This window comes from Oncorhynchus mykiss, chromosome 11 (genome assembly GCF_013265735.2).
Source record: "Oncorhynchus mykiss isolate Arlee chromosome 11, USDA_OmykA_1.1, whole genome shotgun sequence".
In the NCBI taxonomy this organism is placed as follows: Eukaryota; Metazoa; Chordata; class Actinopteri; order Salmoniformes; family Salmonidae; genus Oncorhynchus; species Oncorhynchus mykiss.
In genome coordinates, this window is record NC_048575.1 from 40,844,737 (window position 1) to 40,867,404 (window position 22,668).

At 45.3% G+C, this 22,668-nt stretch overlaps 1 protein-coding gene across 2 annotated transcripts in view; it reads left to right on the forward strand.

The window, feature by feature from the left end:
* The first annotated feature begins 1,045 nt into the window (after window positions 1–1,045).
* The window catches only part of LOC110535697 (mitogen-activated protein kinase 4), a 30,438-nt gene continuing 8,815 nt past the window's right edge, over window positions 1,046–22,668 (forward strand). The window contains exons 1-3 of one of the 2 annotated variants that reach the window (XM_021620878.2): window positions 1,046–1,190; window positions 3,775–4,215; window positions 4,452–5,040. In XM_021620878.2, coding sequence (XP_021476553.2) covers window positions 4,498–5,040 — 543 coding nt within the window. In that variant the 5' untranslated portion in view covers window positions 1,046–1,190; window positions 3,775–4,215; window positions 4,452–4,497. Of the gene's footprint in view, window positions 1,191–1,609; window positions 1,965–3,774; window positions 4,216–4,451; window positions 5,041–22,668 lie in introns of those variants that run through there. The other variant, XM_021620877.2, reaches the window with a different exon arrangement.

Below are 22,668 nucleotides of genomic sequence, written 5' to 3' on the forward strand. Positions count from 1 at the left end.
TAATTTGTTGTAAATGCAAAAGACCTCAACAAAGGCACACCTCACTAGGAGAATGATGTTGTACAACAGGATCTGTGTATGTTTGGCAAAACTTAACATTGCATAGGCATTACTCCAAGGTAGGGGAATAAGGTAAGTAGAAAAGGTATGTTTCCTGAAGAAAATGTGTACTTGCTTTAGCTGTCTTAAAGAAATGTTATTGCCTTTAGAAAGCACACTAATTACAACATTGTAACATATGTAGCTATATAAAATGTTAAAGTTCTTACCAGTGTTTTCCAAGGAAAGTGGTAAGTACTTTAAAGGTAATTGCACTTTTGAAAAAAGAAAAATCTTAAGCAAGGTAATTAACAAGGTAACTCTTGTAGGCATAGTCTGGGTGCCCCTACAATCTAATAAGGAGTGTATCCTACAGGCCTATAACATATTATTAATATTTCCCTATATGACATATACGTTTTAAGGGGAGCGAGATGTTCAGTGTCCGTGAAAACGTGGTTAATTAATAGCGCACTGACTGCTCTCAGGATTCCCCTCCACTGAGATTGGATGGCACCTCACCTCCATGAATGACGACTCCTTCCATGAGAGCTCCTCCCCACCCCATTGATAATCTGGGCTCCCAACGTCCACTGTGAGGCAGCTGTTGAGGGGTTTCGGCAGCCCAAAGAACGGGTGTAGGGTGAAGTTGTCTCTTGACACCGATCTTGGGTCAGTTAAGTGTTTTCTTGACTAATGTTTAGAGTAGGATTGGGGAGGGGAAGCTGATTCTAAATCTGTACCTAGGGAAAACTCCCCCCTCTCCCTTGACAGAGTGGATGGGGCTAGGGCCTCTATTTATTGTCCTTATGAGACCAGTAGGTCACTCTAGATGCTCAACTCATGATGTCCTTAAGATGAAATCCAGTATACAAAACATTAGGAACACCTGCTCTTTAAATGAGACTGACCAGGTGAAAGCTATGATCCCACATTGATGTCACCTGTTAAATCCACTTCAATCAGTGTAAATGAAGAGGAGGCCGGTTAAAGAAGGATTTTTGAGCCTTGATACATGGATTGTGTGTGTGCCATTTAGAGGGTTAAGGTGCAAGACAAAAGATGTAGGTGCCACGCGCACAGGCTTAAGTGGGTCAAGAACTGCAACGCTGATGGTTTTTCACACTCAACAGTTTCCCATTTAAACTGTGGTAAGCGTTGGAGTCAGCATGGGCCAGCATCTCTGTGAAATGCTTTCAACACTTTGTAGAGTCCATGCCCCAACGAATTGAGGCTGTTCTGGGAGCAAAAGGGGTTGGAACTCAATATTAGGAAAGTTATTCAGTTACATTCTGGACTTGTGTTCCTTCCTGGTATAACTGAATGGTGGACTGAAGGGCTGTGATCTAAGTGAGATCATATGAGAACCAAGAGTGACACTTCTGTTCTTGGTGGAATTGGGTTTGGATTAAGGATATGCATAGCGGGCAAACATAAACCATTTCGTAATTATATTTTGTTAGATATAGCTAGGCTATATCAGAGAAGAGGTTTTTCTGCTAGGGCTGTGGGATGGCGCTTCAGCAGGTGTCAGAGACAGTGATTGACAGCTGCTAACGTGACGTCATATCGGGGGGCGCCGTGGTGGAGTTTGTGTTTTAGAAGAGGTTGCAACGCTCGTTGTGGGAAGTATCGAAAGGAAGAGAGCTGCACTCAATAATTCATAGTGTAGCCTTCACCAGCCTGTACGAAGACTACCGGAACAGATATCCTCGTATCCTATTCCTAAATAAATACTTTTATGCAATTAGCGGATAACTACAGTAACCACAATCTTGGGCACAGTCCCGCTGACCGATTACATACTTTCTTTTTGACAGTCAAATAGACTAGGATTATTCTCGAAAACACGCATAGATTCTTTTTTTCTCCCCTTCCCATCTCTTGCGACAGTCTGCGATGTTCATCCTAGCATATGCTGTGTGGTGAGTGCTCTCGCTGTGTTGTGATATCTTGCTTGTGCCTTTCTAGTTTTCAATGGATGGGCCGATAGATAAAGATAACGCTACGCTCGCTGAGCAAAAGACTGGCCATGTTCATCAGAGGTTTTCACGTCCCAAGACATTTGGGAATGACACTTTTACTGAATCTTTTCTTTTCACCTTTCGAGGTTTTGAACGTTTCTTGTTGCGATAAGGGCGTTTACAATGTAGCCGCCACCACCACACACAATGATGCATTGTGCTACAGTAGCCTAGCCTATAACCACCGAAAATACACTACATGACCAAAAGTATGTGGACACCTGCTCGTCGAACATCTCATTCCAAAATGGGCCTTGATAGGCAGTTGGTCTCCCATTTGCTGCCAACAGCTTCCACTCTTCTGGGAAGGCTTTCCACTAAATGTTGGATCATTGCTGCGGGTACTTGCTTCCGTTCAGCCACAAGAGCATTAGTGAGGTCGGGCACTGATGTTGGGCAATTAGGCCTGGCTCACAGTCGGTTCCAATTCATCCCAAAAGGTGTTCGATGGAGTTGAGGTCATTTCTGTATGGACCTGGCATTGTGCACAGGGGCGTTGTCATACTGAAACAGTAAAGGGGCTTCCCCAAACTGTTGCCATAAAGTTCGTAGCACAGAATCGTCTAGAATGAACTAAGGGGCTTAGCCCGAACCATGAAAAACAGCCCCAGACCATTATTCCTCGCCCATCAAACTTTATAGTTGGCGCTATGCATTGGGGCAGGTACCGTTCTTCTGGCATCCGCCAAACCAGATTTGTCCATCTGACTGCCAGATGGTGAAGCATGATTCATCACTCCAGAGAATGCGTTTCCACTGCTCCAGAGACCAATGGCTGCGAGTTTTCTACCACTCCAGCCGATGCTTGGCACTGCGCATGGTGATCTTAGGCTTGTGTGCGGCTGCTCGGCCATGGAAACATATTTCATGAAGCTCCCGATGAACAGTTCTTGTGCCGATGTTGCTTCCAGAGGGAAGTTTGGAACTCGGTAGTGAGTGTTGCAACCGGGCACAGACCATTTTTTTACGTGCTTCAGCACTTGACGGTCCCGTTCTGTGAGCTTGTGTGGCCTACCACTTTGCGGCTGAGCCGTTCTTGCTCCTAGATGTTTCCACTTCACAATAACAGCACTTACAGTTGACCGGGGCAGCTCTAGCAGGGCAGACATTTGACAAACTGACTAGTTGGTAAGGTGGCATCCTATGACGGTGCCACGTTGAAAGTCACTGAGCTCTTCAGTAAAGCCATTCTACAGCCAATGTTTGTCTGTGGAGATTGCATGGCTGTATGCTTTATACACCTGTCAGCAACAGGTGTGGCGGAAATAGCTGAATCCACTAATTTGAAGGGGTGTCCACATACTTTTGTGTGTGTGTCTGTTATTGTGCTGTGATATTTGTACCCCAGTAATTGCCTAGTACACCTTGTTATAATTATATATCTAACCATTAAGTCATTTTAATGTTAAAAATAGTCATTAGAATGTGGTGATGTCTAGATTGTTCTTCCACTAGACTATGGTATGCAATAGAGGGGCTCTGACATCCCATGTAAGCATCAGGTAGGCCTATACATAAGCTATGCTATCTGTTCCTTGCATCTATTATATTAGGTAGGGATAACATGACACCAAGTAGGAGTTCTGTGTGAATGAGAGGCAAAAAAAGTGAATTGTGTGTTATCACCATGCAGTCCACATTAAAATGCAGCAGGTAGGATATCATATTTGTATTTCATGCATAACTTGCTTTATCTCCCCCTCTGTCGCAGAAGCAGCAGGTGGCAATGGTGGCAAACGGCAGTATCCAGACTCCAGGGGGAGGCAGGGCCAGGCTACAGCTCTAGCCAAAGGCTGAGGGATTCCATGGACACTCATTAACTCAATGCCACAAAACCGGGATTGAGTGGGAAGTTTGGGAATATCGGCCAGGGGAGGACTGAATGGGCGGGTCACTAACCGACTGATAGACTGCTATGGAAGGAGCGAGATCCACTAGAATCTCTGTGAATGTAACTCTCGGCTCATTTCCCCAGGGGGAGTTGAGCTGGGATTGCTCAGCTAGGATTAGAAACCAGTGCCGAGTGTCTGCCTCTGCCATCCCATGCTTCTATCTGTAGCAGGCACAGTTGGGGCGTTGCTATGGCAACACTTGCCCTGCACCGGGGTGTAGAGTTGTCTCATCACTTGCTCTACTATCTCTGATACCTGAGGTAGATGGAACAAGCTTGACTACTGTACACGTTGTTATATTCACTTTGTTGAAGAGTGATACACTTGAAATTCTATGGAGCCTATTCCAGGAAAAGCAATCAAATCCATGCATGTTGATCTCTGCTATTATAAAACACATTTCTATTTGAAATAATGACAGTTTTACAGATGGGATGTTAATGTATGACTCTAGTTCCTTTTATTTGCCTTGTCTCATCATGTACCATCCTTTCAGATTTTTTTACCTCGTCATGCAGTAACTGGTGGAGGTCACAGGAGCCATGGCCAAACAGGACTCCCCACTGTTCCTCCACGGCTTTGACCTGGGGGATATCTTCACAGACCCCCAGCCCCTGGGCAGCGGGACCACTGGTCTGGTTCTGTCCGCTGTGGACAAGCGCAGCGGCCAACGGGTGGCTGTGAAGAAGCTGGTGATGCGTGACGTGGTCAGCGTGAAGCACGCCCTGCGGGAGGTCAAGATCACGCGGCGCCTGCAGCACGAGAACGTGGTGCGCGTGCACGAGGTGTTGGGCCCCTATGGCCGCCCGCTTCATCGCGACCCAGCCCAGCTGAGCGCCCTGTACATCGTCCAGGAGTGCATGGAGATGGACCTAGCTCACCTGCTGGAGCAGGGGCCACTTCCTAGCGGGCACACCACTCTGCTCTTCTACCAACTCCTTCGAGGACTTAAGTTCATCCACTCAGCCAACGTGCTGCACCGCGACCTCAAACCAGCCAACATCTTCCTCAACACAGACCAGTTACTGCTCAAGATCGGCGACTTTGGCCTGGCCAGAATCGTTGACCCACACTACTCCCATAAGGTGAGACTATAGTTAGTGGGCTGCAGTTAGAAGGGAACAGCTAGCTCGGGATCAGGATTCATGAAGCATCAGAGTAGGAGTTCTGGTCTAGGATCAGGTCCCAGCTGTCCGTGTTGTATTCATTATCTGAAATGCTAAATGTATCCTAGATCAGCACTCTTAAGACGCTTCATGGGTCAGGGCCCAGGATTTTTTCCTGACCATGTGACCTGACCAGAAAAAGCTTAGTCCTTAGTGCTAGGGAAAAACTCCTGTCCTACATGTAAGGCGGAGACATAAAAAAACGACAATTGTACTGCATTTCCAAACGATACAGCATTCTACCCATATTAAGATGCCTCTTTGTGCATGCTTCTGTGTGGTCGTGGTGCGTGTATGAATATATCCTTGCACCAAGTCACATGTATCAACTCTGTTGCCTTGTGTAGACTTTGATTCTCTGCTTTGCATAAATGGAAATGACTGCATTATCGTCCGTCTATAGCTAGTGCTAGAGACGCGCTTTCATAACCTAACCCGATCTAAGTTACCCAGTAATCAAATGGAATGATTTCCCTGTCTGTTTTTTGGGGGGGATAAGCATTCTGGGAGATTCATGTGACAATGGACTGATTTATTGTACTGCTTTATTATTGTGGTGGAACACTGTAACACTAGTAGCCCAGCGAGGGCCCAGTGGAAGGGGAGCTTTGTCCTGGCCGGGCCCAGACCCAGAGATCTGATCTCGGGGCAGCACGGTGTAGACAGGGGAAAGAGATGGCTCAGGCTGTGAGCAGGAGTGTAGCCAAAATACCAATGGGCACTGCTGTGCTCTGCGTGAAGTCGAGAGAGAAAAAAAGCATCTATGCTGCTCTTACGCAGTGGATTGGGCATAGTTGGGCTGAGACAGGCCAGCTATAGAGTATTCTGTGTGTCAACTACACATCTGGCCTCCCTTACCCATCATCAGAGTATGGATGAAATGTGTTAGTTGCAACAGCTGACTTGGACATCAAACCTTTGCACCTTTGTCAGGATAAAAATCAGGTTGTATGGATGCTAGAGTGAAAAGAAGGAATAACCTGGGACGATTCCTTTTAGGAAGCAGGAAAAAAACCTTGTATGTCTCTTCTCTGAATCAACACAGGCCTGTCAGAGGAGTTCAGAGTAGCTATGTGAATAGACGTTGTTCGGACATGAGGGAACGAGGGGAGGCTGAATGGAACAGGAAGAGCAAGGTTGTGTTCCAAATGGCACCCCAATACCTACATAGTGCCCTTTGGATCCTGGTCGAAAGTAATGCACTGTATAGGGAATGGGGTGTCATTTGGGACACAACTTTGTTCTCCCTGTTCCATTCAGCCTGCACTCGTTCCCTCATGTCCAAACGTCTATTCACACAGTGCATTCGGAAAGTATTCAGACCCTTTGCTTTGAGACTCGAAATTGAGCTCAGGTGCATCCTGTTTCCTTTGATCATCCTTAAGATGTTTCTACAACTTGACTGGAGTCCACCTGTGGCAAATTCAATTGATTGGACATGATTTGGAAAGGCGCACGCCTGTCTATACAGTGCCTCGCGAAAGTATTCACCCCCCTTGGCATTTGTCTACTGTACTTCCGGCGCCGACAGAGATGGCCGCCTCGCTTCACGTTCCTAGGAAACTATGCAGTTTTTTGTTTTTTTTACGTGTTATTTCTTACATTAGTACCCCAGGTCATCTTAGGTTTCATTACATACAGTCGAGAAGAACTTCTGAATATAAGATCAGCGTCAACTCACCATCAGTACGACCAAGAATATGTTTTTCGCGACGCGGATCCTGTGTTCTGCCTTACAAACAGGACAACGGAGCGGATCCCATGCAGCGACCCAAAAAAACGACTCCGAAAAAGAGGGAAACGAGGCGGTCTTCTGGTCAGACTCCGGAGACGGGCACACCGTGCACCACTCCCTAGCATTCTTCTTGCCAATGTCCAGTCTCTTGACAACAAGGTTGATGAAATCCGAGCAAGGGTAGCATTCCAGAGGGACATCAGAGACTGTAACGTTCTTTGCTTCACGGAAACGTGGCTCACTGGAGAGACGCTATCCGAGGCGGTGCAGCCAACGGGTTTCTCCACGCATCGCGCAGACAGAAACAAACATCTTTCTGGTAAGAAGAGGGGCGGGGGCGTATGCCTTATGGCTAACGTGACATGGTGTGATGAAAGAAACATACAGGAACTCAAATCCTTCTGTTCACCTGATTTAGAATTCCTCACAATCAAATGTAGACCGCATTATCTACCAAGAGAATTCTCTTCGATTATAATCACAGCCATATATATCCCCCCCAAGCAGACACATCGATGGCTCTGAATGAACTTTATTTGACTCTTTGCAAACTGGAAACCATTTATCCGGAGGCTGCATTCATTGTAGCTGGGGATTTTAACAAAGCTAATCTGAAAACAAGACTCCCTAAATTTTATCAGCATATCGATTGCGCAACCAGGGGTGGAAAGACCTTGGATCATTGTTACTCTAACTTCCGCGACGCATATAAGGCCCTGCCCGCCCCCCTTTCGGAAAAGCTGACCACGACTCCATTTTGTTGATCCCTGCCTACAGACAGAAACTAAAACAAGAGGCTCCCACGCTGAGGTCTGTCCAACGCTGGTCCGACCAAGCTGACTCCACACTCCAAGACTGCTTCCATCACGTGGACTGGGACATGTTTCGTATTGCGTCAGACAACAACATTGACGAATACGCTGATTCGGTGTGCGAGTTCATTAGAACGTGCGTTGAAGATGTCGTTCCCATAGCAACGATTAAAACATTCCCTAACCAGAAACCGTGGATTGATGGCAGCATTCGCGTGAAACTGAAAGCGCGAACCACTGCTTTTAATCAGGGCAAGGTGTCTGGTAACATGACCGAATACAAACAGTGCAGCTATTCCCTCCGCAAGGCTATCATGACTGATTATGACTGATTATGATTTTTCAACACTGATACCGATTATTGAAGGACCAAAATAGCTGATACCGATTAATCGGCCAATTTTTATATATTTTTTATTTATTTGTAATAATGACAATCAACAATACTGAATTAACACTTATTTTAACTTAATATAATACAGTACATCAATAAAATCAATTTAGCCTCAAGTAAATAATGAAACATCTTAAATTTGGTTTAAATAATGCAAAAACAAAGTGTTGGAGAAGAAAGTAAAAGTGCAATATGTGCTATGTAAGAAAGCTAACGTTTCAGTTCCTTGCTCAGGACATAAGAACAAATCAAATCAAATTAATTTAAATAGCCCTTCGTACATCAGCTGATATCTCAAAGTGCTGTACAGAAACCCAGCCTAAAACCCCAAACAGCAAGCAATGCAGGTGTAGAAGCACGGTGGCTAGGAAAAACTCCCTAGAAAGGCCAAAACCTAGGAAGAAACCTAGAGAGGAACCAGGATATGTGGGGTGGCCAGTCCTCTTCTGGCTGTGCCGGGTGGAGATTATAACAGAACATGGCCAAAATGTTCAAATGTTCATAAATGACCAGCATGGTCCAATAATAATAAGGCAAAACAGTTGAAACTGGAGCAGCAGCACGGCCAAGTGGACTGGGGACAGCAAGGAGTCATCATGTCAGGTAGTCCTGAGGCATGGTCCTAGGGCTCAGGTCCTCAGAGAGAGAGAGAGAGAGAGAGAGAGAGAGAGAGAGAGAGAGAGAGAGAGAGAGAGAGAGAGAGAGAGAGAGAGAGAGAGAGAGAGAGAGAGAGAGAGAGAGAGAGAGAGAGAGAGAGAGAGAGAGAGAGAGAGAGAGAGAGAGAGAGAGAGAGAGAGAGAGAGAGAGAGAGAGAGAGAGAGAGAGAGAGAGAGAGAGAGAGAGAGAGAGAGAGAGAGAGAGAGAGAGAGAGAGAGAGAGAGAGAGAGAGAGAGAGAGAGAGAGAGAGAGAGAGAGAGAGAGAGAGAGAGAGAGAGAGAGAGAGAGAGAGAGAGAGAGAGAGAGAGAGAGAGAGAGAGAGAGAGAGAGAGAGAGAGAGAGAGAGAGAGAGAGAACACTTAAATTCACACAGGACACCGAATAGGACAGGAGAAGTTCTCCAGATGTAACAAACTGACCCTAGCCCCCCGACACATAAACTACTGCAGCATAAATACTGGAGGCTGAGACAGGAGGGGTCAGGAGACACTGTGGCCCCATCCGAGGACACCCCTGGACAGGGCCAAACAGGAAGGATTATAACCCCATCCACTAAATCTTTCGGATAGCCCTTACCTGTTTCCCAACTCCTACCAGGTTTTCTAGCCACCACCATCTCCAATGACATCCAATGTTCTGCTACAGTCGGTATCTGTGAATAATACCTCTACACATCTCTCATCCCAAGGCCGGTCTACACCCTAGTTACGGTGTAGACTTTGGGTTCCAACGGTTGATAAGCAGCAACCTTCTAACACTTCCTTGTTACCGTCACTCGGGTCCCACTGCTGGCGGTTAGGAATGGTGGAGAGATTAGTTGGCATATAAAAAAATAAATACATGTTTTACCCCTTTATCTCCCCAATTTGTGGTATTCAATTGTCTCATTGCTGCAACTCCCGCACGGACTCGGGAGAGGCAAAGGTCGAGAGCCGTGCGTCCTCCGAAAAACAACCCAACCAAGCAGCACTGCTTCTTGACACAATGCCCACTTAACCCAGAAGCCAGCCGCACCAATGTGTCGGAGGAAACCCTGTGCACCTGGCGACCGTGTTAGCGTGCACTGCACCCGGCCCGCCACAGGAATCGCTAGTGCGTGATGGGACAAGGACATCCCTGCTGGCCAAACTCTCCCCTAACCCGCACGACACTCGGCCAATTGTGTGCCGCCCCATGGGTCTCCCGGTCATGGCCGGCTGCGACATAGCCTGGACTCGAAACCATGAGTCACATGTTTCTTAATCACACTGCTCGAGACGCTATTATCACAGCGAAACTCCCTTCTGGTTAGGTGGCTTCCTGTATACAGGGAACTGTAGCTAGTCTTTCAAGAGTTGTACCTTCCATGAACCCCTCACTAAAAGTTGACAATAGAGTCTGAAATCATACCATTATCTCTGCTACTCCCACCATGATCTGGGTATGCGTGACCTTCAGTAGTCTCTAAATTGTGCACAGTTAGATTTCCTTTCATCTACTACAAGCTATCCCCTGTATCACTATACACAGAGGAGTGGTATCGTTACCCAGAGTTACCCACTTCCTTAATTTATGAGCCTCCGGCCACAAATACATTTGTTATAATGAAAATTACAACAATACTGAATGAACAATGAACACTTTTATTTTAACTTAATATACATAAAATCAATTTAGTCTCAAATAAATAATGAAACATGTTCAATTTGGTTTAAATAATGCAAAAACACAGTGTTGGAGAAGAAAGTAAAAGTGCAATGTGTGCCATTGTTACGGTTTTCTTCTGTTGAAAGAGAGGAGGACCAAAATGCAGCGTGGTTATTTATAGACATCTTTAATAAAGATGAAAATACGAACAATATACAAAAACAACAAACGTGAAAAACCGAAACAGCCCTATCTGGTGCAACAAACACAGAACAGAGACAGGAACAATCACCCACGAAACACTCAAAGAATATGGCTGCCTAAATATGGTTCCCAATCAGAGACAACGATAAACACCTGCCTCTGATTGAGAACCACTCTAGACTTACCTAGACTACTTCACTAAACCACAATCCTATAACCTACAAAAAAACCCTAGACAAAACACACCACATAAATACCCATGTCACACCCTGGCCTGACCAAAATAATAAAGAAAACACAAAATACTAAGGCCAGGGCATGACAGCCATGTAAAAAAGCTAACGTTTAAGTTCCTTGCTCAGAACATGAGAACATATGAAAGCTGGTGGTTCCTTTTAACATGAGTCTTCAATATTCCCAGTTAAGAAGTTTTATGTTGTAGTTATTATAGGACTATTTCTCTCTATACCATTTGTATTTCTTACACCTTTGACTAGTGCCTGTAAGAACTTTCAATATAGTATTGCCAGCCTAATCTTAGGAGTTGATAGGCTTGAAGTCATTGCTAAGAGCTGCTGGCAAACGCAGCAAAGTGCTGGAATGAATGCTTACGAGCCTGCTGCTGCCCACCACTGTTCAGTCTGGCTGCTCTATCAAATATCAAATCATACACTTAATCATAATAAACACACAGAAATTCCAGCCTTAGGTCATTAATATGGTCAAATCCGGAAACTATAATTTAAAAAACAAAATGTTTATTCTTTCCGTGAAATACGGAATCGTTCCGTAATTTATTGAATGGGTGGCAACCCTAAGTCTAAATATTGCTGTTACATTGCACAACCTTCAATGTTATGTCATAATTATGTAAAATTAATTAGCACAGTTCGCAACGAGCCAGGCGGCCCAAACTGCTGCATATACTCTGGCTCTTCTTGCACTGAACGCAAGAGAAGTGACACCATTTCCCTAGTTAATATTGCCTGCTAACATGAATTTCTTTTAAATACATATGCAGGTTTAAAACATTATACTTGTGTGTTGATTTTATGGTTGGGTGTTTTTTTCTTCGAATGCGCTTTTGTTAAATCATCACCCGTTTGGAAAAGTTGAAGTAGGCTGTGATTTGATGATAAATTAACAGGCACTGCATTGATTATATGCAACGCAGGACTAGCTAGTTAACCTAGTAATATCATCAATCATCACATGGTTATGTGTAGTTAACTAGTGATTTTGTGAAGATGTATTGTTTTTTATAAGATAAGTTTAATGCCAGCTTGCAACTTACCTCGGCTCATTGCAGCCACAAGGTCCTTTTGACGCTGCACTTGCGTAACCGGTGGTCAGATTGCCACACAGTTTCCTCATGGATTGCAATGTAATCGGCATCCAAAAAGGCAGATTACCGATTTGTTATGAAAACTTGAAATCGGCCCTAATTAATCGGCCAGGCCGATTAATCGGTCGACCTCTAGTTAAACCACTGTTAGTGACTTCCACTGTGGCTGTATTAACCGCACGCAGGCACGGCTGCTAAGTGAGTGGAATTAGATTCCACATTCAAACCTCCTGCACTATTTCAACCTAGGGAAAATGTTGGTCCACTAACTCCGCAATAGCCGTTTTGATAAATGGGTTTCATAACTGCCATGAAAGCAGACATTCTATTATTGTACTCACAAACCCAGTCTTTTTAATTCAGTCTGAGCACATCTAATTTTGGTTTTATCGGTTTTGCTTTTCTGTTGATAGAACGCCTACATCACAACGCTGGTGTATTGATCTATTGAATTTTTTATTTATGTCATTGTGCCAACGACACAATAGCATATCTGAACTCTTTATTAGATTGGAATTTTCCATCAGCAGGGAAATGCTGACCAATTTTGTCCAGTTTGCTAAATTACTACAATGCTCGTGCACTTCTTTCAGCGCGTCCATGGCTTTGCTGTAGTTTTCCTCTTCTATTCCCCCTTTTACGGGAGTGTCAGTGACCACGGATGCCATTTCAAGGGTGGTTATGTCTGCGTCTCTCTCGACGGTGTCCAGGGTGTTTAGATTTCCTCACTCACTGCTTTAATACACGCCCTCTATTAACAATTATCCAGGGTTGTGATACCCATATCCCCGGAGAGTAGTTATGGTATTTGTGCCTATTAATTGGTCACGGCTCATGATACCTTGTGATAGAACTAATATCGAAGCGTCTGCTAATTTACCACTGGAAAATACAGGAGACCTAATGTCTTATACCAGTGTCACAATTCCAGTGGGTCAGAAGTTTACATACATAAAGTTGACTGTGCCTTTAAACAGCTTGTAAAATTCCAGAAAATGATGTCATGGCTTTAGAAGCTTCTGATAATTGACATCATTTGAGTCAATTGGAGGTGTACCTGTGGATATATTTCAGTGCCTCTATGCTTAACATCATGGGAAAATCAAAAGAAATCAGCCAAGACCTCAGAAAAAAATTGCGGACCTCCACAAGTCTGGTTCATCATTGGGAGAAATGTCCAAGTGCCTGAAGGTACCACGTTCATCTGTACAAACAATAGTATGCAAGTTTAAACACCATGGGACCACGCAGCCATCACACCGCTCAGGAAGGAGAGGCGTTCTGTCTCTAAGAGATTAATGTACTTTGCATCCTGTAGCTCTAACTCCAAAAAGTTCTGGGACACTGTGAAGTCCATGGAGAACAAGAGCATCTCCTCCTAGCTGCCCACTGCACTGAGGCTAGGTAACACGGTCACCACCGATAAATCCATGATTATCGAAAACAACAAGCATTTCTCAACGACTGGCCATGCCTTCCTCCTGGCTACTCCAACCTCGGCCAACAGATCCGCCCCCCCCCCCCCCCCGTAGCTACTCGCCCAAGCCTCTCCAGGTTCTCCTTTACCCAAATCCAGATAGCAGATGTTCTGAAAGAGCTGCAAATCCTGGACCCGTACAAATCAGCTGGGCTTGACAATCTGGACCCTCTATTTCTGAAACTATCCGCCGCCATTGTCGCAACCCCTATTACCAGCCTGTTCAACCTCTTTTTCATATCGTCTGAGATCCCCAAGGATTGGAAAGCTGCCACAGTCATCCCCCTCTTCAAAGGGGGAGACACCCTGGACCCAAACTGTTACAGACCTATATCCATCCTCTCCTGCCTATCTAAGGTCTTCGAAAGCCAAGTCAACAAACAGGTCACTGACCATCTCGAATCCCACCGTACCTTCTCCGCTGTGCAATCTGGTTTCCCAGCCGGTCACGGGTGAGTACCTTGAGCCACGCTCAAGGTACTAAACGATATCATAACCGCCATCGATAAAAGACAGTACTGTGCAGCCGTCTTCATCGACCTTGCCAAGGCTTTCGACTCTGTCAATCACCATATTCTTATCGGCAGACTCAGTAGCCTCTGTTTTTCTGATTACTGCCTTGCCTGGTTCACCAACTACTTTGCAGACAGAGTTCAGTGTGTCAAATCGGAGGGCATGCTGTCCGGTCCTCTGGCAGTCTCTATGGGGGTGCCACAGGGTTCAATTCTCGGGCCGACTCTTCTCTCTGTATATATCAATGATGTTGCTCTTGCTGCGGGCGATTCCCTGATCCACCTCTACGCAGACGACACCATTCTGTATACTTCCGGCCCGTCCTTGGACACTGTGCTATCTAACCACCAAACGAGCTTCAATGCCATACAACACTCCTTCGTGGCCTCCAACTGCTCTTAAACGCTAGTAAAACCAAATGCATGCTTTTCAACCGTTCGCTGCCTGCACCCGCACGCCCGACTAGCATCACCACCCCGGATGGTTCCGACCTAGAATATGTGGACATCTATAAGTACTGTGAGCGGACCAAGTAATTGGGCGTCACTCTAAAGCGGGAAGGTGGAATAAACGAGTCAGGAGTAAGTTTTCTTGATTGAACACAGTTCTCTATTGAGGGCATTGGGTCAACACAAACACTCCAACATAATCAATGAAAATCTTCCAAGGAAAAACATACATCTTCTTCTCCAGATGAAACAAGAACATAATAGGAGTATCTTTAAACTACAACAAAAAGTCACGGGATTGTTACCGTCTTAGTGGTTCTTCCTGGATAGCTCCTCTCTCTCGGTGGCCATCTTCCAGAGATAGTTTCCCCTTTCTCTGCTGGTTCCATTCTCTCTCTTATAGGGGAAGGAGAGTATGTCATTAGTACCGTCAGCTGTGCTTAATTGCCTCTGGTTACCTTGTCTCCCATGCCTTGTTGGGCTACTATCCATGAGCCCAGCCTGCCCTCTGGTGGTCCTTCCACATACCTTCCCCCCCAGGACCGAACCGGAGGGTCGGGCGCCAGACGCACCGTCTTGGTCGCGTTGGGACAGCGCGTCTGCATTCCCGTTCCTCGATCCGGCCCTGTGGATGACATGGAAAGAGAACGGTTGTAAAGACAAAAACCATCTGGCTATTCTGTTATTGTTTCTCTTACCAGCCATCCACGTGAGGGGCGCATGGTCAGTAACTAATGCAAACCTCCGACCCAGTAGTAGTAGTACCGGAGATAATCGAGGGCCCACTTGATGGCTAAGGCCTCTTTCTCTACGGTCGCATGTCCCAGTTTTTCCCGTCTCAGGACACCACTCTTCTCAACATGCTTTTAATCATTTTGTTCAAGCGTTCACACAACCCGTCTGTTTGAGGGTGGAATATGCTTGTACGTATCTGTTGAACCTGATATAACCGACACAAGTCCTTCATCAACCGGGACATGAACGGGGTTCCTTGATCGGTTAAGATAGTCATGGGGAGACCCACACGAGAGAACATCAGGAATAACTCCTTGGCAATTCCCTTTGACGACATGTTACGCAGGGGTATGGCCTCCGGGAACTTGGTAGCGTAATCTATAACCACTAGGATGTACTCGTGTCCTCTGGCAGATTTTGGGAGGGGTCCTACGAGGTCCATAGCTATGCGTTCAAAGGGAGTCTCTATGATGGGGAGAGGAATCAAAGGGTTACGTAGGTGTGGCCGTGGGGCTGTACGTTGACATTGATCACACGTCCTACAATACCTGGCCACATCCCGGGTGACCCGGGGCCAATAGAATCTCTGCATGATTCTGTCAAGAGTCTTGTCTCGTGCCAGGTGTCCTCCTAGGACGTGGGAATGGGCTAACTGTAGAACTGTATCCCTGTATGGCCTAGGCACCATTAGTAATTCCTGGTTTTCCCCCCTTCGTCGTACGACCCAGTATAAGAGACCCCGCCTGATTGCATAGTAAGGAAGAGGGGGCTCACCTGATCCGTCGACGTTCCTCCCGTCGATCACCTTCACCTTCCTCATGGCCTCCCTTAGGTCTGGGTCTCTATGCTGCGAGGTGCCGAACTGTCCCTTTAATTCCTGGGGCAGGTCGACCTCGGTAGAGGGATGTGGAGGATGTTCCACATCCCCATCAGGGGTGACCGAGGAGAATCCCTTCCAGGTTCCCTCCTCGGATGGAGCTTCAAATATATCCCTTAGCACCTGGTTGCTCCTTTCTTCCTGCGTTGTGTATAACCCTTCACATGTGTCTTCATCGGTGGTTTCCTGGAATATCTGTCGTAAACGTCGCTATTTCTTCCTCTGCTGCAGAGGACGAGGACGCGGCTACGTCTCCTTGTAGGACTACTACCTCGGGCTTGGATTTTCTCTTTTTTCCTGTCCCTCTTCTTCCTGTACATAACGTCATCTGCCGAAGCTCCTTATATAGGGGACAGTCTCTCCCGATCAATAATGGCACCTTCAGCTGGGGCACTTTCCCTGCCCTGACTGTACACCTTCCTTTTGGAGTGAGAATAGGCAGATTCACAGTGGGGTAATAGTGGGTGTCTCCATGGATACAGGATACGGCTACTTTGTCTGGTAACAGTGCTGCGGAGGTCACCATCCGCTCCTCTACTAAAGTAACCATACTTCCCGAGTCGAGAATAGCTACCACATCTTGTCCTTCGACTCGCACCGGAATCTTTGAGGCTGGGGCTATCTCTGCTAACCAACAGTGTTGATCCTGCCCCCTCAAAACGGGATGTGTGGGGATAGGCAGTGATGACTCCGTGACCATGGGCTCATCCTTGCTAGGACATTGTGGGGCATAATGGTTGGGAGACTGACATTTATAACACCGACCCTGCTGTGTGGTGGCTGACTTCTCCCACCTCCGGGGGGGGTTTGGACGTTTCGGTGGCAGGCACGCCGGGGTGAGTCGTGGTACGGGATTGGAAGACTCCTTCCGTTCCTCCTTGTCACTTTTTAACAACTCCCCTGTAGACCGATATGTTTCTACCGCCTGGGCTATGTCGTCGGCTGACAACGGGTTGGCTTGCCCCACAACCCTTTTTAAGTCACTGGGTAATTCTCTCAATATCTTGTCCACTACGAGAGTCTCTATCACATGTCCTACTCCCTTTCCAGGTTCTAGCCACTGTTTCGTCAGTCGTATTAATGCGAGGATCTGGGCACGGACGGGTTGATCAGCTGTATAGGTCCATTGATGGAATTTTACAGCCCTATCTCTGGCAGTCAGCTGGTACCGGGACAGGATCTCGGTTTTTAGTCGCCCATAGTCCGCAGCTTCGCGGGAATCCAGGTCAAAATAGGCTTCCTGAGCCACCCCGGTCAAAAGAGGGGCTAATGCACTCGCCCATTCTGTGGGCGGCCACTCTTCCAAAGTGGCCGTCCTTTCGAAGGTCATGAGAAAGGCCTCAATATCATCCTCCTTGGAGAGACGAGGTAAGATGGCGTGAGCAGCCGCTCTTGGCTTAACTCTAGGTTCTTCTCGTCGGCTCAGCTGTTGTTGCAGGAGTTCTATGGTTGTCTGCTGTGCCGTGATCAATTGTTGTAGTAGGGCGTTATCCATCGTTCTTGAATGGTTCCTCCGGGTCTACTGGAAGAATCTTGATTTACTCACTTATCCTTGTGTCACTCGTCCACCTAATGCCCGCATTCTCCACCAATGTGAGCGGACCAAGTAATTGGGCGTCACTCTAAAGCGGGAAGGTGGAATAAACGAGTCAGGAGTAAGTTTTCTTGATTGAACACAGTTCTCTATTGAGGGCATTGGGTCAACACAAACACTCCAACATAATCAATGAAAATCTTCAAAGGAAAAACATACATCTTCTTCTCCAGATGAAACAAGAACATAACATCTTTAAACTACAACAAAAAGTCACGGGATTGTCACCGTCTTAGTGGTTCTTCCTGGATAGCTCCTCTCTCTCGGTGGCCATCTTCCAGAGATAGTTTCCCCTTTCTCTGCTGGTTCCATTCTCTCTCTTATAGGGGAAGGAGAGTATGTCATTAGTACCGTCAGCTGTGCTTAATTGCCTCTGGTTACCTTGTCTCCCATGCCTTGTTGGGCTACTATCCATGAGCCCAGCCTGCCCTCTGGTGGTCCTTCCACAGTACCTAGGTGTCTGGCTAGACTGTAAACTCTCCTTCCAGACTCATATCAAACATCTCCAATCTAAAATCAAATCTAGAATCGGCTTTCTATTCCGCAACAGAGCCTCCTTCACTCACGCCGCCAAACTTACCCTAGTTAAACTGACTATCCTACCGATCCTCGACTTCGGCGATGTCATCTACAAAATAGCTTCCAATACTCTACTCAGCAAACTGGATGCAGTTTATCACAGTGCCATCCGTTTTGTTACTAAAGCACCTTATACCACCCACCACTGCGACCTGTATGCTCTAGTCGGCTGGCCCTCGCTACATATTCGTCGCCAGACCCACTGGCTCCAGGTCATCTACAAGTCCATGCTAGGTAAAGCTCCGCCTTATCTCAGTTCACTGGTTACGATGGCAACACCCACCTGTAGCACGCGCTCCAGCAGGTGTATCTCGCGGATCATTTGGCTCATTTGGCTGCCTTTCGTTCCAGTTCTCTGCTGCCTGTGACTGGAACGAATTGCAAAAATCGTTGAAGTTGGAGACTTTTATCTCCCTCACCAACTTCAAACATCTGCTATCTGAGCAGCTAACCGATCGCTGCAGCCCTATATAGTCTATCGGTAAATAGCCCACCCAATTTTACCTACCTCATCCCCATACTGTTTATATTTATTTACTTTTCTGCTCTTTTGCACACCAGTATCTCTACCTGTACATGACCATCTGATCATTTATCACTCCAGTGTTAATCTGCAAAATTGTAATTATTCGCCTACCTCCTCATGCCTTTTGCACACAATGTATATAGACTCTCTTTTTTTCTACTGTGTTATTGACTTGTTAATTGTTTACTCCATGTGTAACTCTGTTGTCTGTTCACACTGCTATGCTTTATCTTGGCCAGGTCGCAGTTGCAAATGAGAACTTGTTCTCAACTAGCCTACCTGGTTAAATAAAGGTGAAATAAAAAATATAAAAAACTTTGGTGCGAATCAATTCCAGAACTACAGCAAAGGACCTTGTGAAGATGCTGGAGGAAATAGGTACAAAAGTATCTATATCCACAGTAAAACGAGTGCTATATCGACATAACCTGAAAAGGCCGCTCAGCAAGGAAGAAGCCACTGTTCCAAAACTGCCATAAAAAAGCCAGACTATGGTTTGCAACTGCTCATGGGGACAAAGATTGTACTTTTTTGAGAAATGTCCTCTGGTCTGATGAAACAAAAATAGAACTGTTTGGCCACAATGACCATCGTTATGTTTGGAGGAAAAAAGGGGGAGGCTCGCAAGCCGAAGAGCACCATCCCAACCGTGAAGCACGGGGGTGGCAGCATCATGTTGTGGGGGTCCTTTGCTGCAGGAGGGACTGGTGCACTTCACAAAATAGATGGCATCATGAGGGAGGAAAATTATCTGGATATATTCACTTCTTAAGTTATAGGGGGCAGCATTTTCACTTTTGGATAAATAGCGTGCCCAATTTCAACTTCCTGCTACTCATGCCAAGAATATAAGATAGGCATATTATTAGTAGATTTGGATAGAAAACACTGACGTTTCTAAAACTGTTTGAATCATGTCTGTGAGTATAACAGATCTTATGTAGCAGGCAAAACCCTGAGGACTAACCGTTCAGATTTTTTTTTTAGGTCTCTGTCTGTTCAGTGAATTCTCATTGGGAAACAATATTTCTTCGGCACTTCTTTTCAGTTCCTACCGCTTCCACTGGATGTCACCAGTCTTTGGAATTTGGTTGAGGTTATAACTTTGTGCAATGAAGAAGTACGGCCATCTAGGAAATGGGTAACACTGTTGAGAGTTGCGCAAGACTTGAAAAGTAGCGTTAGTTTCCTCTCGTCCTCTATTGAAAACAGATAGACCTGTATTAACGTTTAAAAATACCTAAAGTTGTATTACAAAATTAGTTTGAAATGTTTTGGCAAAGTTTACAGGCAACTTTTGAGATATTATGTAGTGACGTTGCACAATTTGGAAGCTGTTTTTTCCTGGATCAAACGCGCCAAATAAATGGACATTTTGGATATATATGGACGGAATTAATTAGAACAAAAGGACCATTTGTGATGTTTATGGGACATATTGGAGTGCCGACAAAAGAAGCTTGTCAAAGGTAAGGCATGTTTTATATTTTATTTCTGCGTTTTGTGTAGCGCCTGCAGGATTGAAATATGCTACTCTCTTGAAATATGCTACTCTTTACTGTTGTGCTCTCATCAGATAATAGCTTATTATGCTTTCGCCGAAAAGCCTTTTTAAAATCTGACATGTTGGCTGGATTCACAACGAGTGTAGCTTTCATTTAGTATCTTACATGTGTGATTTAATGAAAGTTAGATTTTTATATCATTTTATTTGAATTTGCCGCACTGCATTTTCCCTGGCTTTTGGCCAAGTGGAACGCAAGCGTCCCCTATACCATAAGCAACATCTCAAGACGTCAGTCAGGAAGTTAAAGCTTGGGCGCAAATGGGTCTTCCAAATGGACAATGACCCCAAGCATACTTCCAAAGTTGTGGCAAAATGGCTTAGCCAGTGAAATTGCAGGGCGCCAAATTCAAAACAACATAAATCCCATAATTCCAATTCCTCAAACATACAGGTATTTTACACCATTTTAAAGATAAACTTTGTGTAAATCCAGCCACAGTGTCCGTTTTCAAATAGGCTTTACGGCGAAAGGCACACCAAACGATTATGTTAGGTCCGCACCTAGTCACAGAACTACACAGCCATTTTCCAGCCAAGGAGAGGGCTCACAAAAGTCAGAAATAGCGATTTTAAATTCATCACTAACCTTTGATGATCAGGACTTCGTTACACAATAAATGTGTTTTGTTCGATAAAGTTAATCTTTATGTCCACAAACTTTGTCTTTATGTTAATCTTTATGTCCAAAACCTCATTTGAAATTGGTGTGTTATGTTCAGAAATGCATTGTCTCAAACAAACATCCGGTGAAAGTGCAGAGAGCCACATCAAATTACAGAAATACTCATAATAAACATTGATAAAAGATACAAGGGTTATGCATGGAAATATAGATAAACTTCTCCTTAATGCAACCGCTGTGTCAGATAAATGTTTGTTTAGTTCGATAAAGTCCATTTTTGTCCAAATACCTCCTTTTTGTTTGCGCGTTTAGTTCACAAATCCAAACTCACGAGGCGCGGGCAAGTCCAGGTGAAAGTTCAGACGAGTCCAAAAAGTTATATTACAGTTTGTAGAAACATGTCAAACGATGTATAGAATCAATCTTTAGGATGTTTTTTATCATAAATCTTCAATGATGTTTCAACCGGACAATTCCTGTCTTTAGAAATTAAAAGGAACCCAGCTACCTATCACAGCTATCATAGCTCATGGCACTCTGCCAGACACCTGACTCAAACAGCTCTCATTCTCTCCCCCTTCACAGTAGAAGCCTGAAACAAGGTTCTAAAGACTGTTGACATCTAGTGGAAGCCTTAGGAAGTGCAATATGACCCCATAGACACTGTATATTCAATAGGCATTGACTTGAAAAACTAAGAACCTCAGACATCATTCAAACAGTTTTAGATACTTCAGAGTGTTTTCCATCCAAATCTACTAATTATATGCATATAGGCAGTTTGGGCACCTTTTTATCCAAGCTACTCAATACTGCCCCCCAGTCCCAAAGAAGTTAAGGACAACAAAGGCAAGGTATTTGAGTGGCCATCACAAAGCCCTGACCTCAATCCTATAGAAAATTTGTGGGCAAAACTGAAAAAGCGTGTGTGAGCAAGGAGGCCTACAAACCTGACTCAGTTACATAATGACGGATGCTTTGATTTGAAGTGCTAACAACGCCAAACAACATTTCGTTACTGATAGACACAGGATGTGTCCAAAATGGCATCGTATTCCCTATTAGGTGGACTACTTTTGACCAGGGCCCATAGTAACGCAACAATGCACCTATAATTGTAAATCTGACTCTTGGAACCATCAGTGACTGACTCAACCGTGCTTTTGGACAATAAGCAGAGATTTGACAGGTTGCTTAGTCACAGAAGAGGGGCTGCAGCAAAGGTGACAGGAGGAGGCCTAACTGAATCTCTCCGGCTGCTGAGCTAACCCTATTCAATTATTAATCACCTGGAGAGTGGGAGAGGGAATGAAACGAAGGACAGTTGAAGAGAGAGGGGTAGGTTGTGTGGTCCTAAGGCTGTCTCAGCTGCTTCTCATCAATCATTGAACAGTGCTCCGTTATCCATTGGCAGAGAGTGGAGGGGAGGGACAGAGAGGACAGGGGATGCTTGCCTTGCACTGGGGGTTGTGTAATGCAATAATTGAATTCAATTCAAGATCCTGCAGAAGTTGGTCGCAGTGGATGTTGGTCTCAGTCCAGTGGCTGTGTGTTTCATAATCTCATCTCTCTACATCTATCAGGTGTGGGTGGGTGGGTACCGGAAAAGTCCCCACAAGGATGGTAAAACAAGGAAAATTCTCCCTCATGGGGACATTTCCCTGGTCGCCATGAAGACGAAGGCTATTTTATGGTTAGGGGTTAGCGAAGATAGGGTTTTGAATGGAAATCAATTTTAAGTCCCCACAATGATAGTAAAGCATAGGCTTTGTGTGGGTGTAAAGGATGTTCTAAATAAAAAAAAAGAGGAGATGAAGTGGTCAAGTCGTGCTATT